At 41.8% G+C, this 27312-nt stretch overlaps 1 protein-coding gene across 3 annotated transcripts in view; it reads left to right on the forward strand.

Annotated features, from left to right (window-relative positions):
- CA8 (carbonic anhydrase 8) overlaps nucleotides 1-27312 on the forward strand; it is a 91813-nt gene that overhangs the window by 26021 nt on the left and 38480 nt on the right. For all 3 annotated transcript variants that reach the window (XM_078072361.1, XM_078072362.1, XM_078072363.1), the window contains exons 4-6: nucleotides 17814-17909; nucleotides 23757-23819; nucleotides 26528-26576. In XM_078072361.1, coding sequence (XP_077928487.1) covers nucleotides 17814-17909; nucleotides 23757-23819; nucleotides 26528-26576 — 208 coding nt within the window. The remainder of the gene's footprint in view (nucleotides 1-17813; nucleotides 17910-23756; nucleotides 23820-26527; nucleotides 26577-27312) is intronic.

Here is a 27312-nt window from a genome sequence, read left to right on the forward strand (position 1 = left end):
TGACAGGAAGAATTATCGTGGTTATTTGAGTCTAACATCAGAAACATCCTGGTTGCATCTCTTATTGAATAAATATTGAATTCTGTTGGGGACAAAGATTTGAGATAATGGCAGATGGCTTTGCCTTTCTCTTCCCAGCCCTCCTTTTTGGGAGTGGGGTTGGGGAAGATAGTAGGTGTAAAAGTGGGCTGGCCAAATACTGTAATTGGGGGGGGTGATAATCTTTAGTGGGCATGTACATAGTGTTATGTTTGTCAAAAAGGAATAGAGATTTTGAGCGGGAGGCTTGGGAGCACTGTGCTTTGTGAAATGACATGGGGAATGCCAGGAGGGAGAGAGATTTGGAGGAAGGTTGCTAGGGTCAACTGAAGTTGTGCTGGATTTGAGATTGGTTGAGATTTTTATATAATTAAACTCAAAGGTAAATTCTAGGAATTTTACATTTGGAAGTTTGTTTGATTTCTAATAGAATCTCAAATCCTGGCTCTAAATAAATAATAGACAAGTGAGTGTGAAAGAATAGATGGGAAAGTTCTAGGCATAGTGCCAGGTTCTGGGGAGGTAAATAAGACAGTTACGACCTTCTCCCACCTGGGGGACTTTGTCCTTGCAGTCCCCTGGTCTGGAATATTCTCCACCAGAGAGGCACACAGCCGTTCCTTTAGCACCTTTGGGTCTCTATTCAAATGTCACAAGATCAGTGAGGCTAACTTTAGCTTTCTTTAACCTGCTGTGTTTTTCTCCATTGTATTTCACAGTCATTTAGTAATATATATAGGTATTTATACATATATACCATGTACATGTAAACATATAAATATAGCGACTTTATAGTAATCTATTGTAGCTGGAGTTTAGGGGATCCAGAAATTAAGTAGCTGGAGATACGTTTTGAATGGCAGGTTGGGGACAAAGAATGGAAACTTTTGAATGTCAGGATTATACTGATACGCTTTTCCTTGGTCAGATGTACGATGTATACATGGCATTTCACTAAGGGCAGTGGGGGTCTCTGTTCTACATTTCACAGTTACAGATTTTTTCATGCATTCACTAAATATTTATTGAGCACTTACTATGTAGGTTGCAGGCAATTTAGGTACTAGGAACACACCAGTGACAAAGCATGCAAAAGTCACTTCCCTGCTAAAACTGTACTTCTAGTGAAATCTAATAATTTTCAATGATCAGAAAGGTGATGCTTTGGGGAAGTCATTTTAAAAACCAGATGTAATACAACTGGGATGATGGCCTTGACAAAGAAAAAGAGAGTGTTAGAAATAGTGTGGGGAGAGAACATTCAGAGACCAAAAAGGGTTTTGATAGCTTTTCTGGAGATCAGGTGAAATGAGAAATCAGTGATTCCTCTGAGATTTGAGCCTCAGTAACTGGAAAAATGGACCTTTTAAGAAATGTCAGAAAGGGGGACTGTTTTGGTGGGAAATCGTAGTGTATATTTTGATATGTTTTGAATATGACCTCCGGGGGACTGTTGTGGTGGAAAATCATGGGGTATACTTTGAAATGCCTTGAATTTGACAGCCGCCTTTCCTCCAAGTGGGAATGCCCAGGAAGGGGCTCGAAATGCAGATCTGAACTCAGAAGAGAAGTCACTAACCAGGATTTATTGCAGCAGCTGATATTATTTACTTATGCATCTATTTGAATCTGGCTCTAGGTAAGTGAGTTAATATAAGAGTACATAGTATCTTCTCTTCATGCAATGTCATGGGAAAACATTTGTAGTTTTAATTACTACTGCTTATTGCTATCACAGGAGTATGTAATGTTCCCGAGTAAGCCTAATCATGCAGTACTTTACCAAGGGGAAATTATATTCTTAATCCTAGGTAATGGCTGTTTTATGCCCTTAGTTTACGTATTACGATTGTAGCTGTCATAGTAGCATATGTTGGCTTCATCCACATCAATAGTCAATCCATTCTAGAAACTTACTAAGCTACTCACCTCAGTAATAAACTACTGATAAAATCCACTGCTTATTATTAAGAAATACTAATGTGAGCATGAGAGATTTAGGACTAGATTTATACTCCTGAAATTGCTGCAGCTGATGATACATTTTCTGCTCACTGATAACTGGTTTACATTTTTCATGGTATTAAAAATAACGATGTAGAAAATGCCTCTTAGAATATTTTTGTGAAAAGCTCTCTGTGAGAGCAAAAAGTTCCATCCACTTTTGTGTATTCTTAGACAGAACTTTATTTTCAGGAAATATTCCATTTTGTCTACCAGAAGCCCAAATTTGAATTGTAATAAAATTTTTCTTTTATTTATTAAGTTATTCTGCTATGTATACATCGAGGAGATTTGATGTAAGAAACCAACGGAGTGCTTTTGTTTAGCATCCTCCCTCTCTTTTAGACGAGTGTCTTGGTTTCAGGCAGGTAATAGGAGACACAACAAAGAAAGATCAGACACTTCCCTTCCACATTACAGAAAGTCCCAAAGGGCAGTTCCAGGGTTGGTTAATTCAGCTGCTAAGCCATATTTCTGAGGGCCAGTTGCTTTGTTTTTCTGCTAAGGCATTTTAGGAGTTTGGCTTTTCGCCCTTGTTCACTCATCGTTGCAAGATGGCTGTATCACCTCTAAGTGTCACATCCTCACAAATTAGTGATTAAAAGTTGTATTTTCCTGCATTAAAAAATCGTTTTACAGAGATAAAATTTACATACCATAAGATTCACTCATTTAAAGCATACAGGTCAACGGCTTGAGTATATTTACAGTGTCGCACAGCCATTACCATGGTCTACTTTTAGAACACTTCCATCACCCCAAAAAGAAAAAGTTACTCCCCATCCCCTACCCCCCACCCCTCGCCCTAGGCAACCACTAATCTGCTTTCTGTCTCTATAGACTTTCCGATTCTAGACATTTCATATAAATGGAACCATGCGAAGTTTTCAAGGTTCATTTATTCATGTCGTAACCTGTATCAGTACTTTATGACTTTTATTGCCGGAAAGCGTTCCATTTGTATGGATACCACATGCTCTTTATCTGCCAGTTGATGGATACTTAGTTTGTTTCCACTTTTTAGCCATTGTAACGTAGCTGCGAACGTTTGTGTACAAGGTTTTGTGCTGACACACGTTTTCATTTCTCTCGGGCATATACGTAGGTGTGGCACTGCTGGGTCATAAGGTAGCTCTGGGTTTAACATTTTTGGAATTGCTCATTTGTTTCCCAAAGGGGCCGCATCATTTCACTAGTCCCGAGGGCACTGTATGAGGGTGTCAGTTTTTCCAAATCCTGGACAACACTTGTTATTGTCTGTCTTTTTGTATAGCCATTCTAGTGGGTTTGAAGTGGTATCTCATTGTGGTTTTGTTGCATTTCCCTGATGACTAGTGATGTTGAGCATCTTTTCATGTGGCTGCTTGCCATCCATATGTATTATGTTTTCATTTTGTTGAAGGTGTTGCTTGATGTCCAAAACTTTTTGATTGGGATGAAATCTAATTTACCAGATTTTTTCTCTTACTAGCTGTGCTTTTGGCGCCATCTCTATTTTTTACAGTAAAAACATTTTTATAAGTAAATGATATATGCACAGAAAGGTTGCCCAAACCACAAATAGACAGTTCGTTGCATTTTCAGAAAGTAAACATAACAGAAATAACCAGTAGCCCAGAAGCTCCCTTCATGGTTCCTACAAGGTTAACTGTGATCTTGACTTCCAGCATCAAAGATAAATTTTGCCTGTCTTGGGATTTTATATAAGTTGAGTCATAGCAGTTGTTATTTTGTGTCTTAGATTTTTAAAATTCTGCATTACGTTTATAGAATCTTCTACACCAGTGGTGTGTACTTCATGTTTGCTTAATTTACTTTCATTATATGAATTTTCCACAGTATGTTTCCACTGCTGACAGACATTTGGATTACATTCAGAATCTTGTCTGTCAGGATAGAACTTCTGTGAATATTCTAGCCTTTTGGTGCTCATACACTTACAAGGGTGGCCCGGCCTGGGTTGTAGGAAAGGCATAGTGCAGCATGGTGAATGCTGCCGAGCAGTTAACCAAAGTGTTTGCCATCATCCATGCTATTACCAGTCTTAGGAATTCCAGAAGTCTTCCTCACCCCTACCATCCGGCAGAATTCCCCTCCCGTATCATTGTCCAGAGTTTCTGTACATGCACGTTCCTGAAACAGTCATTTCAAGGTCAATGACAAGGCTGTAATTCTTAGCTTAATCAAGTTCACCCTGTGGGGCTGAGGGGGGTGGTCTAGCCTTCCCATAAGCACTTGGCCTCCTGATACGTAAATGCAATTGAGGTTCTGTCTGCATGGAGGGTAGGAGAGGGGAACGGATGGCAAGTGGAATTTGGTTGTGTCTGCTGAAAGTAGGAACATCCATTCAGACCAATTAGAGGACTACCAGAAAAGTGGCTTTTTGCCCCACAAGACACCTCTTCTGGAATTTTTTTCAAAATTTAACAGGCCTTTGGTTTTCAGTTTAGCTAAATATAGTAAGTCCTCAATAAATATTTTCTATAGTGATTATGCTTTTCTCATTTTCATTTGTATTTTTCTAACATTACATTTTCATTAGGCCTGCTATAATAAATTGAATGTCGACCTTTGTACAGGGTAGCGAGTCCTCACTCTTACCTTCATCACAGTGCCTTATTGAAAATGTGCTGGGGAGTGCCCACTATAAAGTAGTTACCATTTTCCCCACAGAAACAGGGTTTCCATTAAATTTTCATTCTTGTTTAAGGCTTAGCTGCAAATTAATTAAAAATCTCACATATGGTGTTCTGTAAAAGCAAAGGTAATAAAGTAACTCTACACCTGTAGAATAATTTTAGATAGCAAAATTATCTTCTGGGTTGTGTTACTGTTGAGCAAGGAGGGGTCCTTGCTTTTCTAAGGGGCCCATCTCTAGGACTGCATGTACACATAAAAATACAGTTTTACTTACTGATACATTTCAGTGGTCTAAAACAAATATTCTGGGAGCCTGGGTGGCTCAGTTGGTTGGGCGACTGCCTTCGGCTCAGGTCATGATCCTGGAGTCCTGGGATCGAGTCCCGCATCGGGCTCCCTGCTGAGCGGGGAGTCTGCTTCTCCCTCTGGCCCTCCCCCCTCTCAGGCTCTCTCTCTCTCTCATTCTCTCTCAAATGAATAAATAAAATCTTTAAAAAGAAATAAAACAAATAAAACAAATATTCTACCTATACTAAAGACTTCTGGAAAAAAAATAATTTTGTTTCTGTTAGAATTTCTGTCGTTTTTTTGAGTGGTTTTGGATGGCCAAGATGATAAAGGCCTTGAGGAGTCCAGTAAAAGTACTGGTCTGACAACCGTGACTGTGGACCAGGGGAGTAAGTGTCATAAAACAGAGACTCTGGTCAGTCCTGGAGAGACAGGCCCCATCGGTAGGCAAATTCAGCCCTAGGTAAGGGTCTCCTTTCCTAATTGGCTTTCCCATATCTGCCCTCTGAACATTGGGAGCACTGTGGTCATTGGTGATGATTCATTTTGGACTATGTGCCAAGTGTGATCATCTTGTTTTAGAAATGTTTTTCCCCTAAGTCAGTGTGAGCTATACAAAATTGAAGTGCGCTGCCATATAAACTAGGTTAAATTTCCTATCTGAATTGCTGTGCCTTTTCTGGTTCACACCCATTCATGCCTTTCCTGTTCCTAGTTTGACCTTTTTTAACCCGACCTGTTTTGGTACAAGTTCCATCTCAATCAAGCAAAGTGATACTTTACCTTGTCACGGTATTGAAAAGAAACTTGGATTCCATGTTTGAGGTCAGTAGTAGGTTAAAACCCGGCTTTCTAGAAGCCCTTTTAAAATAATTTGATTCGCATTTGGCTCCCTGTAGCATTGCTTCTGTGTTAGCAGGAGAGGCTTAACACATTTCAGGGAAACATGGTACCCCTTCGGTTAGCACTAGAATTGATGTGGTTTAGTGAGTTTGCTTGAAGAATGGTTCTTTGTGCAACTCTCTTGAGCAACAAGTGAGTTGGATTAGTTTGTTACGACTTTAAAGTAAATTACAAAACTTATGTAAATAAGGAAGTACTTTGTGGGAAAAACATAGGTGTACATTTTTGCAGAGCTTTTTGTCTTGAGGATTACAGCAATCCTCTGTTTTCATCTGGTTGTAGAGCCAGGGGGACATTCCTCTATTGGTGGGGGGAATGTTTTTGTGAAAATCTGTGACATGCATTTCTATGTATACATTTATTTCTTTAGCCTGTCAGAGTTCACTCTTCTCAGAATATTTCGAGGATACAAGATTTTTGTTATTGTTGGAAAGTTTTATGTCCCTTGCATTATCTCATGTCCATGGAGTTAATGCAAGGTGCATTTTCCTGCAGTCCTCAGGGAATTGTGGAGACAAGCATTAATACTTCTGAAGACCACCCATGCACCAGGCATGTGCCATATCTTATTTAATCATTAAAATATCCCTTAGAGGTAGATGTTATTATATTTTTCAGTTGAATAATCCGGTCAAGAGGCGTTAAATAAGTTGCCCCAGGTACGTCGGTAATGGCTGAGACTCAGACCGAGTACCATTCTTTTCCCTCTACGATATATGTCTTCTCATATTTCTACCGAAATGATTCTGATTTTTGCTCTAGATAATTGCAATTCACAAAGTAAAAGTGAAAGCCTCTGAGTGTGCTGTGTTAACAGACAAGTACCTTTTCAGGTACAGTGAGGATTAAAATGGATTTTCTTTAACGTTTTCAGATAAATGCATTTTATTGTGAATTGTAATATTTTGAATACTGTAATTGGATTTAAAATATATTTCCTGAAAATTAGGTTAAGAGGCAATGTATTAGGTATATAAAGTTGGAATATGAAAATTGACAGAGGTATTTTACAGAGAAATGAAATAGTGTTGAATTTTAAGCCCAATTAAAATCGTTCTATGTGCATTCTTATTACTAAAAAGAGCTTATTACTGTTATTGTTACCACCAACATATGTGAAACAGTTAATATATAATAAAGCCGGCACACTTTGGAAGATTATAGAAAGACATTAAATTAAAGAGTGTGGGCTGTACCCTGGGGGCAGTAAGAAGCCTTGAATGAGCTTTCCTAAGGAGGGTGAGATGATAAGATTTGCACCATATAACTGCAAGGTGAGGAATGAATTTGAAATGCCAGCTTTGGAGGCATGGAGATTAGTTAAGAGACCTGGGCCTTAATTCTAGCAGTAGATTACAGATATCTTAAACTAAGGAATTGCTCATGGGAATAAGTCAAGTGGATGGAGGTGGGAGATTTTAAGGAGGTAGAAAATGGCAGGACATACCTCTTGGTTGTTTGTAAGGGAAGAAGATGATGAAAGAGATTTCTGGTTTAGGTCCGTTAACAGAGCTAGGAGCAAAGAGGGGGACACAGCTCTGTGGAGTGGTGGAGGGACTTCAATGATGAAAAGCTAATTTTAAAATATTTCGGTAGGCAGTTTAGTAAAGGGAGATAGACTCAGGGCGGATTTTGGTGAAAGGTGTTGATTTTGGAATCATGGCCATCTAGATGGCCAGGGAAGTCCTGGGAGTGTATAGGATCATCCAACAGCAATATGCTCAATGAGAAGAGAAGAGGCAAGAGGATGTTTTTCCTAGCTCTCCCCCTCCCTGTTCATCACGTGCTTTCCCTCATTGATCGGCCTGCTTCCCAGAGGCATTTGAATTTTGCAACTCTGATAGAAATGATCCAGCTTTCTATAATGGAAAAACTTAGGAGTTACTTTTAACCTTGAGGACAATAAATAGGTGAGTTCAGCAGCATAATGAGAAAATAACCAAAAGAAAAGGTAGATGAGCATACTTTTGTTTTCCAAGACTTTTAATGCAGTTTTCCTACAGTATCTTTCTGTTGGCACCTCCTGCCTCTCCCCACTCTCATTGGCTCTAGCCAGTACTTCGTTGACATTTTCCAGAAGCTTTCCATGTTGTATCTCTTGCCCTTGTAAGGGCCTTAAATGGTAGATAGTACGATCCCTCTTCTATAGCAGAGACTCCTCGAGCTCAGGTAGTTCCCCCGGGAGCTCAGAGTGAGTAAGTGTTCATTCACAGCAGGTGTGCCTTGGCACCCTGTGCTGTTGGCATCAGGCACAGCGTGACTGGATTACTAGCCGTTTCTTGGTTTGTACACCCTTCATTCTTTCTCCCTGGTTTTTCTTGTCTTGAGAGAGAACGTTGTGTGTCATTCCTCCACGCACTGTGTGAACAGTACGCTGTGAAAGCTGCCCTGATCCTGATCGGTCTTCTCTTGCCCTCCCCCTTGGGAGTACAGAGCTGCCACGGAAGGGTGGAGCCCCACCGCCTGGGCCACCTCCTGGCTCTGTCGCTTGTTAGCTGTGTGACCCTGGACGGGCTCCTCTGCCTTCTGTGCCTCCGTTCCCTTCTTGTCAAGATGGGGTGTTGGTGGCAGTCCTAGCATCTGTCATTAGGAAGAGGTCATTAGATAGTGAGGATTGAAGTGAGGTCATGTTCGTAATGAGCAGCGCCTGGTGGAGAATGTCACACATCAGAGCACATTAAAAAAATCAGACACCCAAAGCATCCTCCATAATTTACATTGCAACTGACCCCTTTCACTCATCTTTTCCTTCTGTTGAATTAGAAGTTTTGTATTTTTATTTATTCATATCCTGTATTATAAAAGGATTTGAGGTATTTGTGTTTCCAGTGTTGAAAGCAGTGAACACTAAAGCCCAGGGATTACTGGTGCTCCGTAAATGTTTTATTGAATGCTGCCATCCTTTCAGAACTCGTGTCAAATGTGTTTTTTATTTGGGGGCGGTGGGGAAAGAACACAGACATTATTTACTGATTCACCGTACAGAGTAAACAGAGGCGGTCTATACATGACCTCTGTTCTATAACACCAAGACCCTTTGACATCCCTTAGCCGCCTTTATTTTATAGAATAACAAATGAAATATAGAGAATTTCGGTTATGGCAAGTTAATTGCAGCCCATAACCCACAATTCAGATTTTTTTTTTTTTAAATAAAATAAGACAGGGGACTAAAAAAAAGATGGGGGATATTTCTTGGAAAGCAAAGAAACCAATGTCAAAGAATTTGTTTTAATTGCTTTTGCTCTTACATTAAATAGAAATTAATTCAAAACGATATGTCTGTTTTCTTTGATTCATGACTGCTCCAACAAGCCTTTTCCAGCCTTTCCTAGTGAATTTCCTGAAGGAAGCTTCTTTTTTTGAGAGAAGAGCCTTAACAGTATTAAAATGCTCTCTTTCGAAGAGGACAGCAGCATCAAAGCAAACAAAAGGAAATTAGCATTCAAAGAGGTCATTCTGCTTTGAAAAAAAATCTTTTTAGAAATTACAGAGAACTCCAGTGCCTTTTGAATTGACAATTCCGAACCCTTAGAACACTATAAATAGCTTTTGATATTAATATATTAATAGATGAAGTTGCTCTGAAATGTCTTAACAGACCCTCCTATTTTCTTCTACCTATGTAAGAGGATACATAATTAAGTTTAGGCAAACATGACCAGTAAGTGACAGTCAGAGATAGAATTTCAAATAATTTATTTTCCATTTCATGCTTTACAGCGCTTTGTCACTATTATATCTGTCTGCACCTTGGATGTCCTTCTCTGAGTAATAGCTGCATAATATGTTGACCATGACATCTTAAAGTACAGCAGCACCTGAAAAGAATACACTCTAAATCTCAGTTTATCTGCTTCATCTAAGGAGGAGTGGATCTGTAGAGAGGGGCTGCTTTTTCTGCTCTTTTTCACTTAATTATTGCTCCCACTTTGTTACTCAAAACATTTCACTTCCAGGTTCCCGTTCTTTTTAAAATTTGAATACTTAATGTCTTCTTTGTTTCAACCATCTCTGTGTTAACTGTAGCCGAGACATTATCTTTTCTTCTCCTTTTTCTCATTTCATAGCTCTTCCCAAGTGCTCTGATAATGGGTGTTTTGGAGTGTGATGGAGCGTGGGTGAGGTGACATTCTTGGCTTCTGAAACTCAGAATCTGGTGGGAGATGGGCTGCAACTCTCCATCGTTGAATTTCTTTGGGACTAAGGGAAGCAGTTGAGCAAAAAATCAGGACCTAGGTACCAGGATCTTTTCCTGATGAATCTATGATAGGTAGTGGGCCAGCTCAGAGGAAAGTTCTCGATGACTATAGTTTGGCAGAAAAATGGTTTTTAGGTGCAATTGCATGTGAGTTCATAGGTGCACGGAATACTTCTGATTTATCAAAACTTACAGCAGTTTGTGATTCTCTCAGGTTTTACTTTTGTCCATTGAAAGAATAGATTAAAAGAATACTAAAGGCAAAGGTGACTTTTACTTAAACTCAAGCATACTGTTTGTCCTTATTTAAAAAAAATCACTTAGCACTCACTTGTAGTTACCTCTTGATTTGTTTTCTGATACTCCCTGCCCACCTGCTTGGATGAGTGGCCTTGCCCTGCTGGTTTTATCCTAACGTCTTTATGTTCTGCCCCTGCTGCTTTCATTTGATTGCATTGCCTCCTCAGTAATCTTTAAAAAGAAATAAATCCCAAATCTCTTCCTTTCCTCATTTTCTTTTGTTTCTTTGTAGCTTTGTTGCAGAGCCTTGACACCGTTGACCACAATTTCTTCTAGAAGGATTTTTGTCTTTTGTCCAAACAGGACTTTGGAATTTTCTGGTTTTCCTCCTGCATATTTGATACTCTCCCTTCTCTCATCTCACCATTTCTGAAAGCTCAGTCTTTGCCCTTCTGTCACTCTTTTTTGTGACTGGATCCATGGATGAACGGACTTTGTAAGGCTATCTCTCTAGATATCTAAAGATACCTGTAGTTCGTACTGTCAGCCTTGCTTCTTAAGGCAGTTCTTCATTCTGCATTGCTTACTCACGGGAGACCAGTTGGACTGTTGTGATGTAACTTTCAACTCCTCTCTACAAGAGAACTCATCTTACTTTTGGGAAGTGATACAGGGTGGAAACCCCAGTTATCCCTTTTCCTTCGTATCTGTTGGTTCAAGTTGTATCTGTTTCCATCTCCCATCATCTGCGTCTTCAGTCTGTCTGTCTATCAAATGCCTGCCGAGGACCAGGAAGATAGGTAAGTTTGGATAAGTCTCAGGACAGGATGGGGAACGGCATTCCAAGTGAGTGGAACATAAACAAAATAGGGAGGGTGTTGTGAATGGTCAGGAGTCTCACTTGTTTTGAGTATTTTGGAGATAGAATGGGGAGGGATGGGGTTAGAGAAATTTAATCTTGTGTGGGTAGGACATTTTAATTAGACATTTTTGAAGAGAGGAAATGTGGTGAAAGCTGCATGAAATGGACATCAGTTGAGCTTTATAATGCAAACAATTAGGAGCCAGGAAAGGCGTTGGTGAGTTGGAGATAAAGGGGTTTGGGGGGGGGGTCAAGGTCTCAAGCCCAGGAGGTTGGGCTCTGTGGTGAGACAGTAAGAGGGCACCTTTGAAGGGAGCTGATGTCGGTTCTAGCGATACTCAGCTTGAGCTGACATGAAGCCGTTTGAAAGGAATTGTCCATCAAGCATCTGAGGATAAGCGATTTCACAGAACTTGTGCGAATGAGTGCACAGGGCTGGAGAATGAAGTTTGTGAGTCATAAGTGCCTTTTCAGCCTTTGCTGCTTTTTCCATTCCTCGTGATTCATTCTTTTGTACTTTAATGCTGTCGTGTTATTTATGTTAATAATAAACCTCATTTATCTTGAAGATAGCTTTCTGTTAGGCTGCCATGAAATCTTCAAACTTACTTTTCTCGGTGACAAATAAGTGATTATAAGGCTATGGCTTGTCAGTTTCATAACTTTGGACAAATTTATCAATCGCTGTGAGTTAAGTACATTAAGATTAACGTTTCACGGGTACTAATGGCAGAGCGGCATAATCAATTGCAGGAAATTTGAATTTGTGAGCCCTACAGCAAAAGCTCCAAGATTTTCTCGGAAACTATCAAAGGGTGCTTTGCGGTTGTTACCGAATGGTCAGGTGTTTTTTTTCTTTTAATAGGAAGGAATGATGGTCATGATGCTGATAAGAGGAATAATGGATCTTTGCTTTCTTATTTCTCCGTAATACGTACGTTGTTAACTCACATGAGGCCACGTAGCTTGAGGCCTCGTGGTTAGGCAGTGTGGGGTTGGGGGTGGAGAACAGTAAGAAGTGAGGAAAGACTTGGCTTTGATGGAGAAAACCACTTTCTTCTACTCAGACATGCCCACGTTGGGAGGAAGCCAACACCTTTTGTCTTTTGAGGGCGAGTCTCTGAAGGGAGAGTGGAGAACTGCCCTGTTTTTGGGTTGAAGAATTCTCTCTTTTTCAACTACTGTTGTTGGTAGCCATAGCAGGAGTGGGGGTTCAGAGGGCAAGAGGCAGGCCCTCTGCCACCTGCTGTGCTTTGTGCTCAGGCTCCAGAAGGCCTTGGTGAGGCAGAGCCCTGCCTGCAGTCACCTTGAGTCCCGCGGACTCCGACGGAGCGAGGCGGCGCCCAGAGTGGGACCGCCGTGTGTCCAGGCGGCAGACGTAGCGAGAATGCCGTCTAACCCCTGACTCCTTAGCAACGGTCAGGGGCATTTAAATACTTGGGCTTCACTCTCAAGTAAGCTGCTCTCCATTCTCAAAATTCATCACCCTGCTTCTGTGTCTTTGCTGCCTGCATATAATTAATGCTAATGAGCGCGAACCGTGAGAGAAATCTAGGAATAAAGAGAGTACTCTGGGCGGGCGGAGAGAGGTGTGAAGAAGCCCAGCTGGGAAGACACAGCCCTCCTTATGTTACAGATCCTGATGCTCAGACAAGTTAGTGACTTGAGAAGTTCACAGAGCTAAAGAGCTGTGAACCGAACCGAGAATCCAGGACTTCATTGCTAGCTCAGAGACCTTTTGTGGGAGCATGTTGCCTCTCAGGATTTATCAATAGAGTTGCAGAAGTGCCCAGCATCCCCGCCTCTGCGCTCTGTAGTGTACCACGGACCAGACACACCCCAGAGCCTGCGTCTACTGTTGTTAGGCTTTGAAGTTAGCTTCCAAGCGCCCTAGACTGATAAGAACTGCTTGGACCTCGACCAAAGCCTGCCTTTGACTGGATGGGCTGCTTCCTCATTTTCTAAACCATGTTCTCAAGTGTCCTACGCCTTTCCTTTCAAACTCCTTTGTCCCTCAGTGGATTTTGGAGCACGTATCCTCACTATTGTGCATATTCAGTAATAAATTATATTCACGCACTCATATGTATTTGATCTAGATCTTTTTCTGTATATATAATTATTTTGTGAGGCATAGGGAAACTGAAATTTTAAAAAGGACAGAAATAAATGAGCAGAAGTTCTGGTATGTATTTTCTAATCATCTGTGGATTGTTTCGTCCCTCTGTCCCCCTTCCCTACTGGAACTCCACTTAGGCTTAGGAGAGGAAATTCCAAATACTGTCACTTTAATTGTTAGAGTCCTTTGGCTTTATTCCTATGGCTACTAGTCTTGTTCATATTTAAACCTCCATTTTCTTCACACTCTCTGCTTGTTCATTTGTCTTCACACTTTCTGCTTGTTCATTTGTCTCTACAACCTGTGTATTGATCAGGGTTCTCCAGAGAAACAAAATATATATTGAGAATACATATCTGAGACAGAAAGAGAAACTAAGATTTGTTTTAAGGAACTGGCTCATGAGATCGCAGGAACTGGCCAGTCCAAAATCTGCAGGGCAGGTCACAGACTGGAAACTCAGGCAGAATTTGTATGTTATAATCTGGGGGTAGTATTTCTTCTTCTTCAGAGGACCTCAGTCTTTTCTCATAGGCCTTCAGCTAATTGGATGAAGCCCATCCACATTATGGGGATTAATCTTCTTTATTAAAAGTCTGCTGACTTAAGTGTTATCACATCTTTAAAAAGTACCTTCACAGCAACATCTAGACTGGTGTTTTTTTTTTTTTTTTTAAAGATTTTATTTATTTGTCAGAGAGAGAGAGAGTGCGAGCACACAAGCAGGGGGAGTGGCAGGCAGATCAGGCAGAGGGAGAAGCAGACTCCCTGCTCAGCAGGGAGCCCGACACGGGGCTCGATCCCAGGACTCTGGGATCATGACCTGAGCTGAAGGCAGACGTTTAACCGACTGAGCCACCCGGGTGCCCCTGGACCGGTGTTGGACCAAACAGCTGGGCACCATAGCCTAGCCATGTTGACCCATGAAATGAGCCATCATGCACCTCTGGCATGATCTTTCAGCTGGAGCTTTTGTGATATCCTTCTAGCTTATCTTCCAGCCTCCTGTGTCTATCTTCCACTTCTTTTCTACCCTCATACTGCCATAGGACTTTAGAAGGACAGACACTGACACGGGCAAATTTGATTGTAAGCAGCATAAGTAATAATAATAGTCACTGTGCTAATATATTTTTTAGTGTTCCCCAAAATACAGTTACGATAAAATTTAAAGTTCTGTGCCACCCGAACCCCTCTAACTTCCAGCCTCATCTTTCCTGTCACAGTTAGACGTACATACGCTCTAGCTACCCTCAGAGGGACTTTTAGTTCTTCATATACACTGGTAATTTCCCATCACTATGGCTTTGCTTTATGAGATAGAATCAAGACTAATACAAGGCAAAGTATAAGATGATAGGAATAAGGAGGGGGCTATAGGAGAGCAGAAGTCAATACGAATAATTCAAGCTTTCGAGATCTGAAAAAACTTTCATTAAGGTGGGGAGAGAGGAAAGGGTGAGCTAGATAGTGTGATGGGCTGAATTGTGCCTCCCCTCCCCCCATTCATATGTTGAGGTCTGAACTCCTGCCACATCAAGATGTGACCATATTTGGAGACAGGATCTTTATAGAGGTAATTAGGCTAAAATGAGGTGGTTTGGGTGGGCCCTCATCCAGTATGACTGGTGTCTTTATATAAGAAGAGGAAATTTGGACACAGACACACACGGGGAAAGATGATGTGAGGTCAGAGGGAGAAGGTAGGCATCTACAAGACGAAGAAAGAGCCCTCGGAAGAAACCAAGCCTGCTGACACTTTGCTCTTGGACTTTCAGCCTCCAGAACTTCGAGAAGATACATTTCTGTTGTTTGCACCACCCAGTCTGTGGGGCTTTGTTATGGTGGCCCTAGCACACTAATGCAGGTGGAGTGAGGAAGGGCTCGGGGAGCACAGAGTGAGCCGGAGCGGAGAGGCCGCAGAAATGTGGAGCGTTACGTTAGTGGGTCATGCAGCGAAGTTACTACTGCTGGGTTATAGCTGATTTCCAGAATGTGTTGGCAATTTGCCTGGTCCTTGAATTAACCACGTTCTAAAGGCATGGAAAGAGGATCTCTAATGATGTTTGGTCTTAAAGTGAGAGCAAGAGCCTCCAAGCGAAGAGGGTTTCCAGTAAGTACCAGAACAGGACTGTGTTTCCCAGTCTTGGGTCCCTTGTTGACTGTGAGGGAAAAATCCCTTCTGCCACTGACCCGCTAAGACCTAGGTGGTAGAAGGAGCAACAGGTGGTAGAGGTTCTCTGGTTAGTTCATTCTGTGTTACGTGCTAGTCACATAAGAGTCTTAGCGATCTTCCAATTACCCGTTTTTAGCTTGGGTTGGCTGAGGTGCCAACATTTCCCTTTTTTTAGAGCACTTTTAGATTTCTAGAAGATTGTGGAGATAGTCCAGGAAGTTCCCATATAACCCATACCTAGTTTCCCTGTTATTAACATCTTACCTTAGCATGTTATTATGTTTGTTAGAATTAGTGGACCGAAATCTGTACTTCATGAAGTCTGAATTTTATTCAGTTTCCTTAGTTTTAAATTAACTTCTTTTCTGTGTTGTAAGAGCTCACCTATGATATTATGTTACATTTAGTTCTTATGTCTCCTTAGGCCCCTTTTGTCACTGACATTTTCTTAGGCTTTCTTGGTTTTTTTTGACCTTGACAGTCCTGAGGAGTACCGGTCAGGTATTTTGTAGACTGTCCCTCTACTGAGATCCCTGTGATGTTTTCTTCATGATTAGACTGGGGTTATAGGTTACTGGGGGGAAGACCACGGGGGTAACATGTCATTTTCAGCACATCCTGTCCACGGTGCACGCTGTCAACACGACTGATGACTGTGGATGCTGATCTTGCTTCCCTGGTCCAGGTAGCATTTGTCCCGTTTCTTCACTGTAAACTCACTCTCTGAAACAAAGTCACCTTGTGCAGCATCCACTTACGGCGTGGGGACCCTCAATTTTTAAAACACAAAAAGACCGTGAAGCAGGTGTTGAAGATCACGTGTGAGTACATGATGTTGCTGAGTTATAAGGAGTGGCAAGGCGAAACACAAAAAGAAACCAGCCTTTTTTTTTTGGCTTGTTTTGTTTCAGAAAAAATACTCTGTAACGTTGCTATGAGAAGTGAGAAAAAAACGTTCATTTGAACTCTGTAATTTGCCGAATAAAAACAGCTTTCAACCTTGGGCCTTCTTTGTTTATTTAATTAAGGCAGTGGGTTCTTATCTGTACACTGTACACTTATCTGTACCACTGGGACTTCAGCTATTGTTGGAGCCAGAAGAGGAAAGATTAAAATTGGTCTGTCTTTCATTATTAATTGAAACGTTATAGAGCATTGTTTTCTCAAAGGCAGTGCCTTGACAGTTGCATTTACTGGGCAGTCGTGGTCCATGTTGGTTTTTCATGGTCTGTCCTAGCTTGGCCTTGAATGTGGTCTTTTTCTCGGTTCCCGTTTCTATTATAGGCAGAGGACTTCATTACCTCCCTCTAGCGGTCAGCTTTATAATCTTGAATTCTAGTAGGACAAACTCAGCAGGTAGAAAAAGCAAATTGATGACTATTCCCGTGATGATTTGCCTTCACATTTTAATATGGATGCTAAAATGACATCGTGATTGAATTTTAGCTCTGTCCTTTTGGATCAGAACTGATTTTTAAACGAGACAGGGTTTTAACATGGTAAGTAATTATAACTTGATTAAAAGCTATAATGATGAAGATAGCATTCTAGGCAGAAGGTTTACCTAGCTACTGTTTTACTAAGAACCTCAGTGGGCATTTGATTTAAACCGGGGAATTGAATTTGGCTTCTTGCAAGTGTTTTATCAGTGGTGTAAGAGCAAGTACATATTCTAGATAAACTTGAAAGCTACAAAGCTTTATGAAGCCAGGAGTGCGGGAGTCCTCTAGAGCATTGTCTGTCATTCCTTCACAGATAAAATTTTATCTCCGGTGCAGGAGATGGCCTTCTTTTAGAGCTCTACATCGACATTCATTATATTACCATGACTTTAAGAAGATGCAGCATTACAGGGTGCTATCTCTGTATATCCTGAGAGAGTTGAGAATTTGAGGCCGGCTTTGTCTTATTTTTGATGGAAATACCAGGTGACACAGTATGTGATTTTGCAGGTACTGATACCTGGAATGAGTGCTGGTGTTTGTGCCCAGACCCGAAGTTTTGTCCTCTCGAGAACCAGAGGGGATGGCATTTAAGGAAAAGCAACTAAATCAATGTGCAATCTGCCAGTGTCCTTAGATGTGCTCCTGATTAGCACTAAAGTGGAACTCAAGAGGCCGCGACCCACTGAGCGTTGCCTCTGTTCAGAAATAAGAAGAAAGGAACTCCTGCAGAGAACCTGGATTAAAGAAGTGGTCTGTGTGTGCCTATTTGGGATACTTTTGTTGCATGTGGTACTGTAGAGATGTAACAGATAACAATTAAGCAGAAGTTGGTCTGTCTTTGTGGTTCTCACTAGAAATGCATTACTAACGAGGCGACTTGTGTGTTGTTTACCCAGCTCCATCTGATCCACTGGAACTCCACCCTGTTTGGCAGTATTGATGAGGCCGTGGGGAAGCCACATGGCATTGCCATCATTGCTTTGTTTGTTCAGGTAAATCATCCCCTGCCGTGACTGTTGTATTGTTCAGGGATGCTTATTTCTGATTCCTTTGCAGAATATTTTGTGTGCTCTCTCAATTTTATTACTTTTTAAAACTCCTGTGCAGAGAACACAGGTAATTTGAAAAGAGAACACTTGATTTTTCTGGCTCATAAGAGGGCAGCCATAGTCATCGGTAGAAGATGGTTCATTTAGTCAGTAGACATTTTCTTCCAGCTGGCCTTCAGGGTCTTTGGAGAAATGATGTCGAAGATGTCTCCTGAAGGCAAAGTTCATTTTATTAATGAAAAAGGATTTTAGAAAATGTTTTTGGATGCTGGCTTGCTGTGAAATCGAAGAAAAATCGATGATGTAATCATGTAGTAGACTCTTTTAGCTCTTTGTTATTAATAATTTTCATTCCAGGTTGATTTGAAGTGTCCGATAGAAAAACACTGATGAAATAAGACTGGCGAAGATCTTGGTGGATACAGTCAATATAAAGTTCAGATTTGAGCTCGTGGTGGGCACAGGATAATTAATTAAATTAATTTTCAGACTACATACTTTCAAAAGTAAAAATTTAATCTAGTCTCCCCCGTGGATCTTTTTAACTTTGTCTTGTCATCTGTTGGATGTCCTAAAAGATTAAGAGGTAGAGGAGACTCTGCTCTCCCCTTCCCCATCCTACAGAAGAGAAACCAAGGGCCAGAGAGGTCAGTCACTGGTCACAGACACACACAGATTTGGTGTCACCGTCAAGACCAGAAACCACTGCTGTAACTGCAGTTCTGCGTGGTTCTCGGCTGCCTCTTGGAGAACGTGGTACCTGAGCGTCACATTAGCCCAGTGATCGTTAGTAACTTAATTTTCCGGAGACAGCGGGGCCTTCACAAACCTGCCTTTTTTGTGTCGTATATATTTCAATAGTATTATTAAGCACAACAGTTTTCCATTATAAATTTCTCTCTCAGGTATTTGTCTGTTGATGTTTGGAAGCTGCCATCTGGCTTTAGCCTTTTAATATTTTAAGATCAGTATCTTGAAAGTATGACACGTCATAGAATTTAAAAGCAAATTCTTACAGTTTTAAATGAACCTTCTCACTGTTTACTTCATGGTTTTTTGTTTTTGTTTTTGTTTTTTTTTTAACAGGCAGGGCCCTGTATTTCTTCTGTTTTATAACTGCATTGTATAAGTAGAATAAAATTACGGTACCAAGGTATCGGTAAAAATGTTTTGATAATCTCTAATGTACTAAAGTAGTAACTATTGAAGTCCATTTTTGTAACCTGAAAAAGTTAATAAAGCACCCAAATTTGAGAAGTTGAGGCAATAGAAATAGAAGGCAGTGTCTTGTTATTAAAAAATAAGAATGAAATAAAATAATACAAATACCTGAGCAGTCATTTCTAGAAGGGAAGTAAGCATGTTTGTTTCATCTCTGGAGTTGGTATTCAACAAATATTTGTGAATGGAGTTAAATATGAGAATATTTTCACTTAACTGATCCTTAGCATAGGACAGGTGGCGTGGACTAATAGAGCACTAGGCTGAAAGCCAGGACTCTGGGAACCAGCATCAGTATTCCAGGAAGAAGCTCATTGTTGTAGGCCTGGGGAAGCTTGCGAGCATGCGCACTGGTTCTAACTTTCCCTGAGTTTGCTGTGAGGAGAGATTCTGGTTATCTAGGAGAGAGTAAAGTTACAGAAAGACTGAGAGCAGAATTTCATGAAGGAAAGGAGGACTGATGAGGAGTGTCCACCGAAGCAAAGAGGAGAGGGACTGAAGTCCATCTGGGGCTCTCACACTTCGGCAGGAGGAGTGGGAAAATGGGAGGGGGTCAGCATAGGCAGTGAACGTAGGTTTCCCTTTCAAGCAGTGTGGCTCAAGAAAAGAAAGACAGATGGGGTAATAACTCATGCTGATGTACAGGAATGTTCTGTTTGTTTCATTTTGAGATCTGCCTATATTTTTATTCTGAGCAAAAAGCACTAGTGCAGATGCAGAGTTTAAAAATACTGGCAAAAAAGGGATACTTGATGTATAAGAGGAGGAGACAAGAGGATGCAGGATGGAGAGCTTTCGTGGCTAGACTAACCTCAGAGACCAGGCACCCACCCTTTCTCCAAAACAGAGGGTCAGGAAGAAAGAGTGGGTAGAAATGGGATGGATTTAAAGGTGAAGAAAGGCAGGAAGTTAGAGGACCTCATGCCTGATGACCTTCATTATCTCTAAGACATACCAAGCAGAATTATTTCTAGAGCAAGGGAAGCATGGGTGTGGGATTGGGTTTTGAAATAGCCCAGGAGGGGAATGGTAATAGACTTGACAGTCAGTGTGGGAGACCCACTTATGACTGAACATCATAGATGGTGCAGGACAAGATCTTGTGGATTGTTCTCTATTCAAGTAGAAGAGTAGGAAATTCTTGCAAATTGTTGCATTGATCTCTTTGCAGAGTGGATGATTTAGGGGGACACAGGGATTAGAGAATTGAGGATGGTTGGAGAGGTGTCATTCAGTAGGTAGGAAGGGAAAGAGACAAAGCCAAGATGCTCCTGGGAGCCGTGGCTCCTCAGATCAGTGAATGGGGAGAGAGAGAAGAGAGAGTAAGAGCTGCGTGGATGAGGGGGCACCTGGGTGGCTTAGTCGTTAAGCGTCTGCCTTCGGCTCAGGTCATGATCCCAGGGTCCTGGGATCAAGCCCTACATCGGGCTCTCTGCTCCGTAGGAAGCCTGCTTCTCCCTCTCCCACTTCCCCCTGCTTGTGTTCCCTCTCTTGCTGTCTCTCTCTCTCTGTCAAATAAATAAATAAAATCTTTAAAAAAAAAAAAAGCTGCATGGATGAGAAGCTGGGGTCAGAGGGAATGGTCTTCGGAGTTGAAGTTTTCGGAGTGAAACAAATTCAGGGAATGTTCTCAGGATGGGTGCTGAGGTGGAAGGGGGCTGATAGCCATGGGCTGAGGGGTGAAGACGCATTCCAGGGAGTTGAAGTCCTCCGTAGTGGCAGCAGGAGGTGATGATGACAGGGGAGTGACCAGTGGGTCGTTTTTTAAAAAACTTGGCGACAGTTGAACTTCGCCACAAGTAGAGCATGGTAGTATCTGAGGAGGATGGTCCACTCGGAGGACGGCCTTGTGCCTATGGGTCAGAGTATGCATCGGAGGGTACCCGCAGGGCACTGACCACAGCTTTCAGCCCTGTCTCTGGGGGAGACTGCACAGCGTCCACTCGGAAGGCCCGGGAGAGCTGGGCCTTGAGCAGCCCTGAGGGGTTCACACAGACCAGCAGGTGGTGGCAGCCTGTTGCAGAGGGCACAACGGAAATGAGGTGAGGTTCGAGTGAGAAATGGAAAAGCACAGGGCCAGGGCCGGGCAGGGCTGACGGGTTGCCTTTTGGATGGTGAGAGGTAAGGAGGTAATGGGTCTTGTGGTCCTTGGCAGACTCCTGGCACCAGGCTGTGTTGTCACCTGGACTGCTCGAGGATTTGGGGGACTCGGCTGTGCAGAGTAGCGTCTATACTTGCTGTTTGGTGGTTATCACCTCTTCCTACAGAGATCTGGCAAAGAAGGAAAGGGAAGAGATGGAGTAATAGCTGGAGTTTGTTGCAGATTTAAAACTCTTGCCCATAAAGTACGGAATCTTTATGGAAGAAGGAGCCCGTGAGAGTTAAGTGCTAATATATGTAAAAACTGTATTTGATGCTGTTTGGCATTCTGAGTAAGGGTAATAATGGGTCATATTAATTGAATGAGGACGGTCCATGTCCTCTTCTGCGGTCTTTGCTGTAGTCTTCTCTTCAACCCTATCACTTTTATCCTCCCTCCCCGCCCCTCCCCCATTAGATAGATGAGGCAGCTGAAGGACAGGGAGGTTAAGTAAACTTGCTTACAGCTAAAAACAGGACCAGAAGCCGGCCTCCAGCGTAGGTGGCCTTGTTCCTGAACCACTACAGTATGTGGCCTTACAGCATTCAGATAAGGACTCTTCCAAGAGTTACAGTCTGACAGGAGATGCATGAAAGGAAAACACGCCAACCAATGGAGGCGTAGTCCTCCGAATGCTACCTCACGGTTAAACCAGGACAGCGAAGGGAGGTCGGTTGCCCCGAAGGTCGGGCCCAGGCTTCTGCACTCACGCGTGCGCTTGCCTGAAGTATTATTTTCTTAACTTTAGAGAATTCATTTTGCATCTTTAAAGCCTGTCTGAGGAATGGCAGACACTTGGGAAATAGTTGAAGTCTTGACTCTTTTGAACCGATTGGCCTATCTTAGATTATGTAAGTGTCTTGTCTCTTTTCTTTGCTCTCTGATGCCCTTTCACCTGGCATATTTCTCACGTGGTACACATGGCGAGAAACCGGGAATGTGGACATGTTGACAGCTTTTCTAGCTCCTGTAGGTCATCCTGCACAAATTTGTGCGGAAGAGAAAAAGCAAATGATAACACTGTTTATCTCAGATTTTAAATTACCTCCTGTTGTTAACTGTCCTCCATTATCATGGACCATTGAAACCCGGTTGAAAAGTGGAAATCAGATGGCGTTTATAATTTTTAAAGTTAAAGTCAAGAATACTTAATGTCAAATTTCTTTTGAAACCTCACATTCTTTGGAGCATTTTTTACACTAAAAATGTGTAATGATATATAATGTTTTAAAGTAGAAATCTGTGAACAGCATATTCTGATATGTTTAAGAATAAAATGGTGATTATACGATTATGTCCAATCTTTTTAAAAAAGGTTTTATTTATTTATTTGAGAGAGAGTGAGCACGAGTGGGGGCGGTGGGGAGAGGGGCAGAGGGAGAGGGAAAAGCAGGCTCCCCGCTGAGCAGGGAGCCCGATGCAGCAGGGCTCGATCGCAGGACCCTGGGACCATGACCCGAGCCGAAGGCAGACACTTAACTGACTGAGCCACCCAGGCGTCCCCAGCATAGGTACAATCTTTATAACAATGATCTAGAATGCCAGAGGCAAAAATGAAAGGGTTTGGAATGTGATGAGCAATTTTAATTCAGAAATATCCTTGAAATGTTTACATTGCAGTGTTCTATCATTTGATATACGGTTGGCCCTTGAACAAACATGACTTTGAGCTACATGGGTCCACTTAAACATGGATTTTTTACAGTACTGTAAATGTATTTTCTCCTTCTTACGATGTTCCTGATAACATTTTTTCTCTAGCTTACTTTATTGTGAGAATAGAGCATATAATGCATGTCACATTCAAAATACATGTTAATTAACTATTGTTATCAGTAAGGCTTCTGGTCAACAGTAGGCTATTAGTAGTTTAGTTTTTGGGGGAGTCAAACATCATACGCGATTTTTGACGGCACGGGGGTCAGTGTTCAGGGGTTGACTGCAGACAGCACAGTGGGTGATAATCTGTGCACAGCAAGATGAATTTAGAATGAATTCTTTAAAATGTCTAAGAGCTAAGTTTTTTTTTTTTTTTTTTTTAAGATTTTATTTATTTGACAGAGACACAGCGAGAGAGGGAACACAAGCAGGGGGAGTGGTAGAGGGAGAAGCAGGCTTCCCACTGAGCAGGGAGCCCAATGCGGGGCTCGATCCCAGGACCCTGGGATCATGACCTGAGCCGAAGGCAGACGCTTAACCGACTGAGCCACCCAGGCGCCCCAAGAACTAATACTTTCTTGTACTAGCCTCTCTTACAACTTCAATTTCTCTATGTAGATGTTGACCTGGTTATTAATGAAAAGGTATTTTACTTATTCCCTGAGAAGGAAATTCAGGTAGACTTGAGCTTCACTTTCTGTTAGTTCTTTTGGATGAAAGCAAAGTATTTAAAGATGGTTGTGGTATGGTTTATGCTTTATGTATTGCAGATAGGAAAAGAGCACGTAGGCTTGAAGGCTGTGACTGAAATCCTCCAGGATATCCAGTACAAGGTAAGTTTTTATTTAAAAGAAAATAAAAATACTGGTTATGAAAGCAGACCCCAAGACCACTCTCAGATTTGATGATTCACTCCAAGGAGACTCATAGAGTAGCTGTTACTCTCATGGTTGTGGCTTATGACAGAGGAAGGCTACAGATCAAAAACGAGGACAGTGCAAACGTTCGTGGGGCCAAGTCCAGGAGAAACCAGGCACAAGCTTCCAGCTGTGCCCTCCCAGTGGAATCACGTGGGGATGAACCTAAATCTTTCGGCAGTGATGTGCCACAACGCATGTGAAGTGTGGCCAGCCAGGGAAGCCTAGCTGAGCCTTTGTGTATAGGGATTTTATGAGGGGTCAGTTATGTGAGCATGCAGTGTCTGTGTAACTGACCTCCGCTACCCTGCCTCCATCCTTTCCACCCCCAGCCCCAGCCAAACCAAGCCTTCATCACAAATCACATTGTCGTCGGGGTAAGCTATAAGGTCCAACTGGTACAGCATGGCCCGAGGCCTCAGGCATACAAAAACACTCTTATCAGGCAGAATATCCCAAGACCTCAGAGCCAATCAAGGCCAGTCCTCAAGACAGGCAGCTTTTTGAGCAACCCAGGCCTGCTGAGTTAACCCCTTCCGCCCATTGGTTATAGGAAAGTTGTGTAAATGAAACAAAAATTATGGCGACTATACTTCAAAGCATTTATGTTAAAAAAAGAAAAAAGGCAAGTACACATAAGCTGTAAGATCACATATCTCAGAGAAGGTGATTTAGTTTGATACGACTCTGTAGTGATTCAGCCCACCTTTGCTGGGAAGCCAAGTTCTGTTGTAACCAGTACCTTTTACGCTCACGTTGAATCGATTGAATCTGAGTGGCCTTGGAGGGCAGTAGTTTAATCCTGGATGGCTACTGCAGATACAGCACAGAGATTCAAAGACCCAAGGCCGATCCAAAAATCAATCTGGGAATGAAGTCTGATTAGCTCCAGGCCAGTGCAAACCCAGGGCATCTTGGACTAGGCAAAAACATCTACCATAGATTTCCTGAGCAGGCTTAGAATGAATCCAGCTACCGAGGGAAAGCACAGACTAGTCAAAAAGCTGGTAAGAAGAGGGAAGGACATATTTTGACTGACATTTGTCCAATAGAAATGGGTTCAGAAATTTTCTTTTATTGCTCCAGCTCATACAACATCCGTCTTTATGGAATACAGGGGGCTGGTGGGAAGCAGGTAAGCTGGATTCTTTAATGTGTCAAATAGTTCTTAGAAGTAAGGAAGAGACTAAGAGGTTACACATTAACTTGCCCTGTTATGTCTGCATTGACAGAGTCATCTTACAAGAGATCTCCAACTACTGCGACAGGTCTGTTTGCCTCTAGGGCCTGAGCAATTTAAGTGGCACTATTTAAAATAGTGATTGCAAATGTGACTTTTGAACAATGGCACAAATATTTTAGTGAAATTCTTTATTTTAATTTTATTGAAATTTATTTATTTATTTATTTATTTATTTTTTAAAGATTTTATTTATTTATCTGAGAGAGAGAATGGGAGACAGAGAGCATGAGAGGGGGAGGGTCAGAGGGAGAAGCAGACCCCCCACTGAGCAGGGAGCCCGATGCGGGACTTGATCCCGGGACTCCAGGATCATGACCCGAGCCGAAGGCAGTAGCTTAACCAACTGAGCCACCCAGGAGCCCCAATTTTATTGAAATTTAAATACAACTCTGATAAAAGTTGATTAGAATTGAATTTTTTTTTTAAAGATTTATTTATTTATTTGAGAGAGAGAGCACAAGCTGGAGGGGAGAGGGAGAGAGAATCTCAAACAGACTCCATGCTGAATGCAGAGCCTGTCTCGGGGCTCGATCTCAGGATCCTGAGATCACGACCTGAACCGAAACCGAGTCAGACATTTAACCGACTGAGCCACCCAGGAGCCTATAGAATTGAATATTTTCATTCAGGTGTTAGTTTTCCCTCTCTGCAGAAAGAGAGCATCTACAATAGATCCTAGAGACAAGTTACCAAATGCAAATGAAACAAAATGAGAATTTAGGAGGCAGGTTGTAATGCCAAGATTAGGAGCTGAGGTCAGAGTAGCAGGGGGAAGGTCATTTCAAAAGCATTCTCTGAACCAACCAGGGTACAGGCATTTTACACCAAAGCCCAACTCTCTGGTGTGGATGTGCTAGGAGCAGGAAAAGTGGGACAGACAGACACTGGACAGACAGTTGTAAGTTTCACTCTGAAATTATAGGGGAAATTGAACTGTGGTCGCAAAGAAATAGCTATGGACTCAGAGCAGGAGTGTCTTGTTGGAATCAGCCGATGTGGCTCCGGTGAGAAGACAGAATGAGACCGCGCCAGATCTGTGTGGTCCGGAGTGCCATTTGAGAAAGATGTCAACCTGCGTTTTCAGTGCTAACAATTTTTTTATTCTAAAATTTAGTAGGAGTCTTGGGGCACCTGGGTGGCTCAGTTGGTTAAGCGGCTGCCTTCAGCTCAGGTCATGATCCCAGGGTCCTGGGATCGAGCCTCGCATTTGGCTCCCTGCTCCACGGGAAGCCTGCTTCTCCCTCTCCCACTCCCCCTGCTTGTGTTCCCTCTCTCGCTGTGTCTCTCTCTGTCAAATAAATAAATAAAATCTTAAAAAAATAAAAAATAATAAAATTTAGGAGTCTTATGATAACATATGGTGAATTCTTTTGTTTTTCAGGGGAAGTCCAAAACAATACCCTGCTTCAATCCTAACACTTTATTACCAGGTAGGTGTTAATCTTGATCTCATCAGGTGAATTTTAACCATGTGAATATGATTGCGTTGTTTACCTCCCAATACATATAGCTATATGTTATTAGTTAGTAAAGTTTCTTTACAATTTACTTTCTCTGTAGTAGGTAGCAGTTTCAGACTGCTCTACACATGGGAGTAAACCTTTTGAAATAATAAACATTTTGTTCCTTTTTCCATTATTCTCTGAAGAGTTTCCTTTGGATTTTCATTTGCAAAAATTGCTACCTCTGTGTAAAGCATGAGCATAATAACATAACTTTGATATACTTCTAGGATTGGTCAGTGAGGTTCTTAACTAATCTCTAGAGTGAATTAGATTTTATATCTAATTTTAATAAGGTAAACTCTGCAGTGCTACTATCATATAGATGTTATTCTAATTATTTAGGTATACCTACACAGGTAAGAGTTGGGTATAAAATACTCAAAACATAGTTTGTAGTTAAAGGTTGTTTTGTACAAAATTTTGGTCTTCACATTTCTCTGCCTAAATTATATGCTGTTTCTTAGTGTTTTATTTGTTTATTTATTTATTTATTTTAAAAAGATTTTATTTATTTATTTGACAGAGACACAGCGAGAGAGGGAACACAAGCAGGGGGAGTGGGAGAGGGAGAAGCAGGCTTCCTGCTGAGCAGGGAGCCTGATGCGGGGGGCTTGATCCCAGAACCCTGGGATCATGACCTGAGCCGAAGGCAGACGCTTAA

Source organism: Halichoerus grypus, chromosome 5, assembly GCF_964656455.1.
Source record: "Halichoerus grypus chromosome 5, mHalGry1.hap1.1, whole genome shotgun sequence".
Lineage (NCBI taxonomy): Eukaryota > Metazoa > Chordata > Mammalia > Carnivora > Phocidae > Halichoerus > Halichoerus grypus.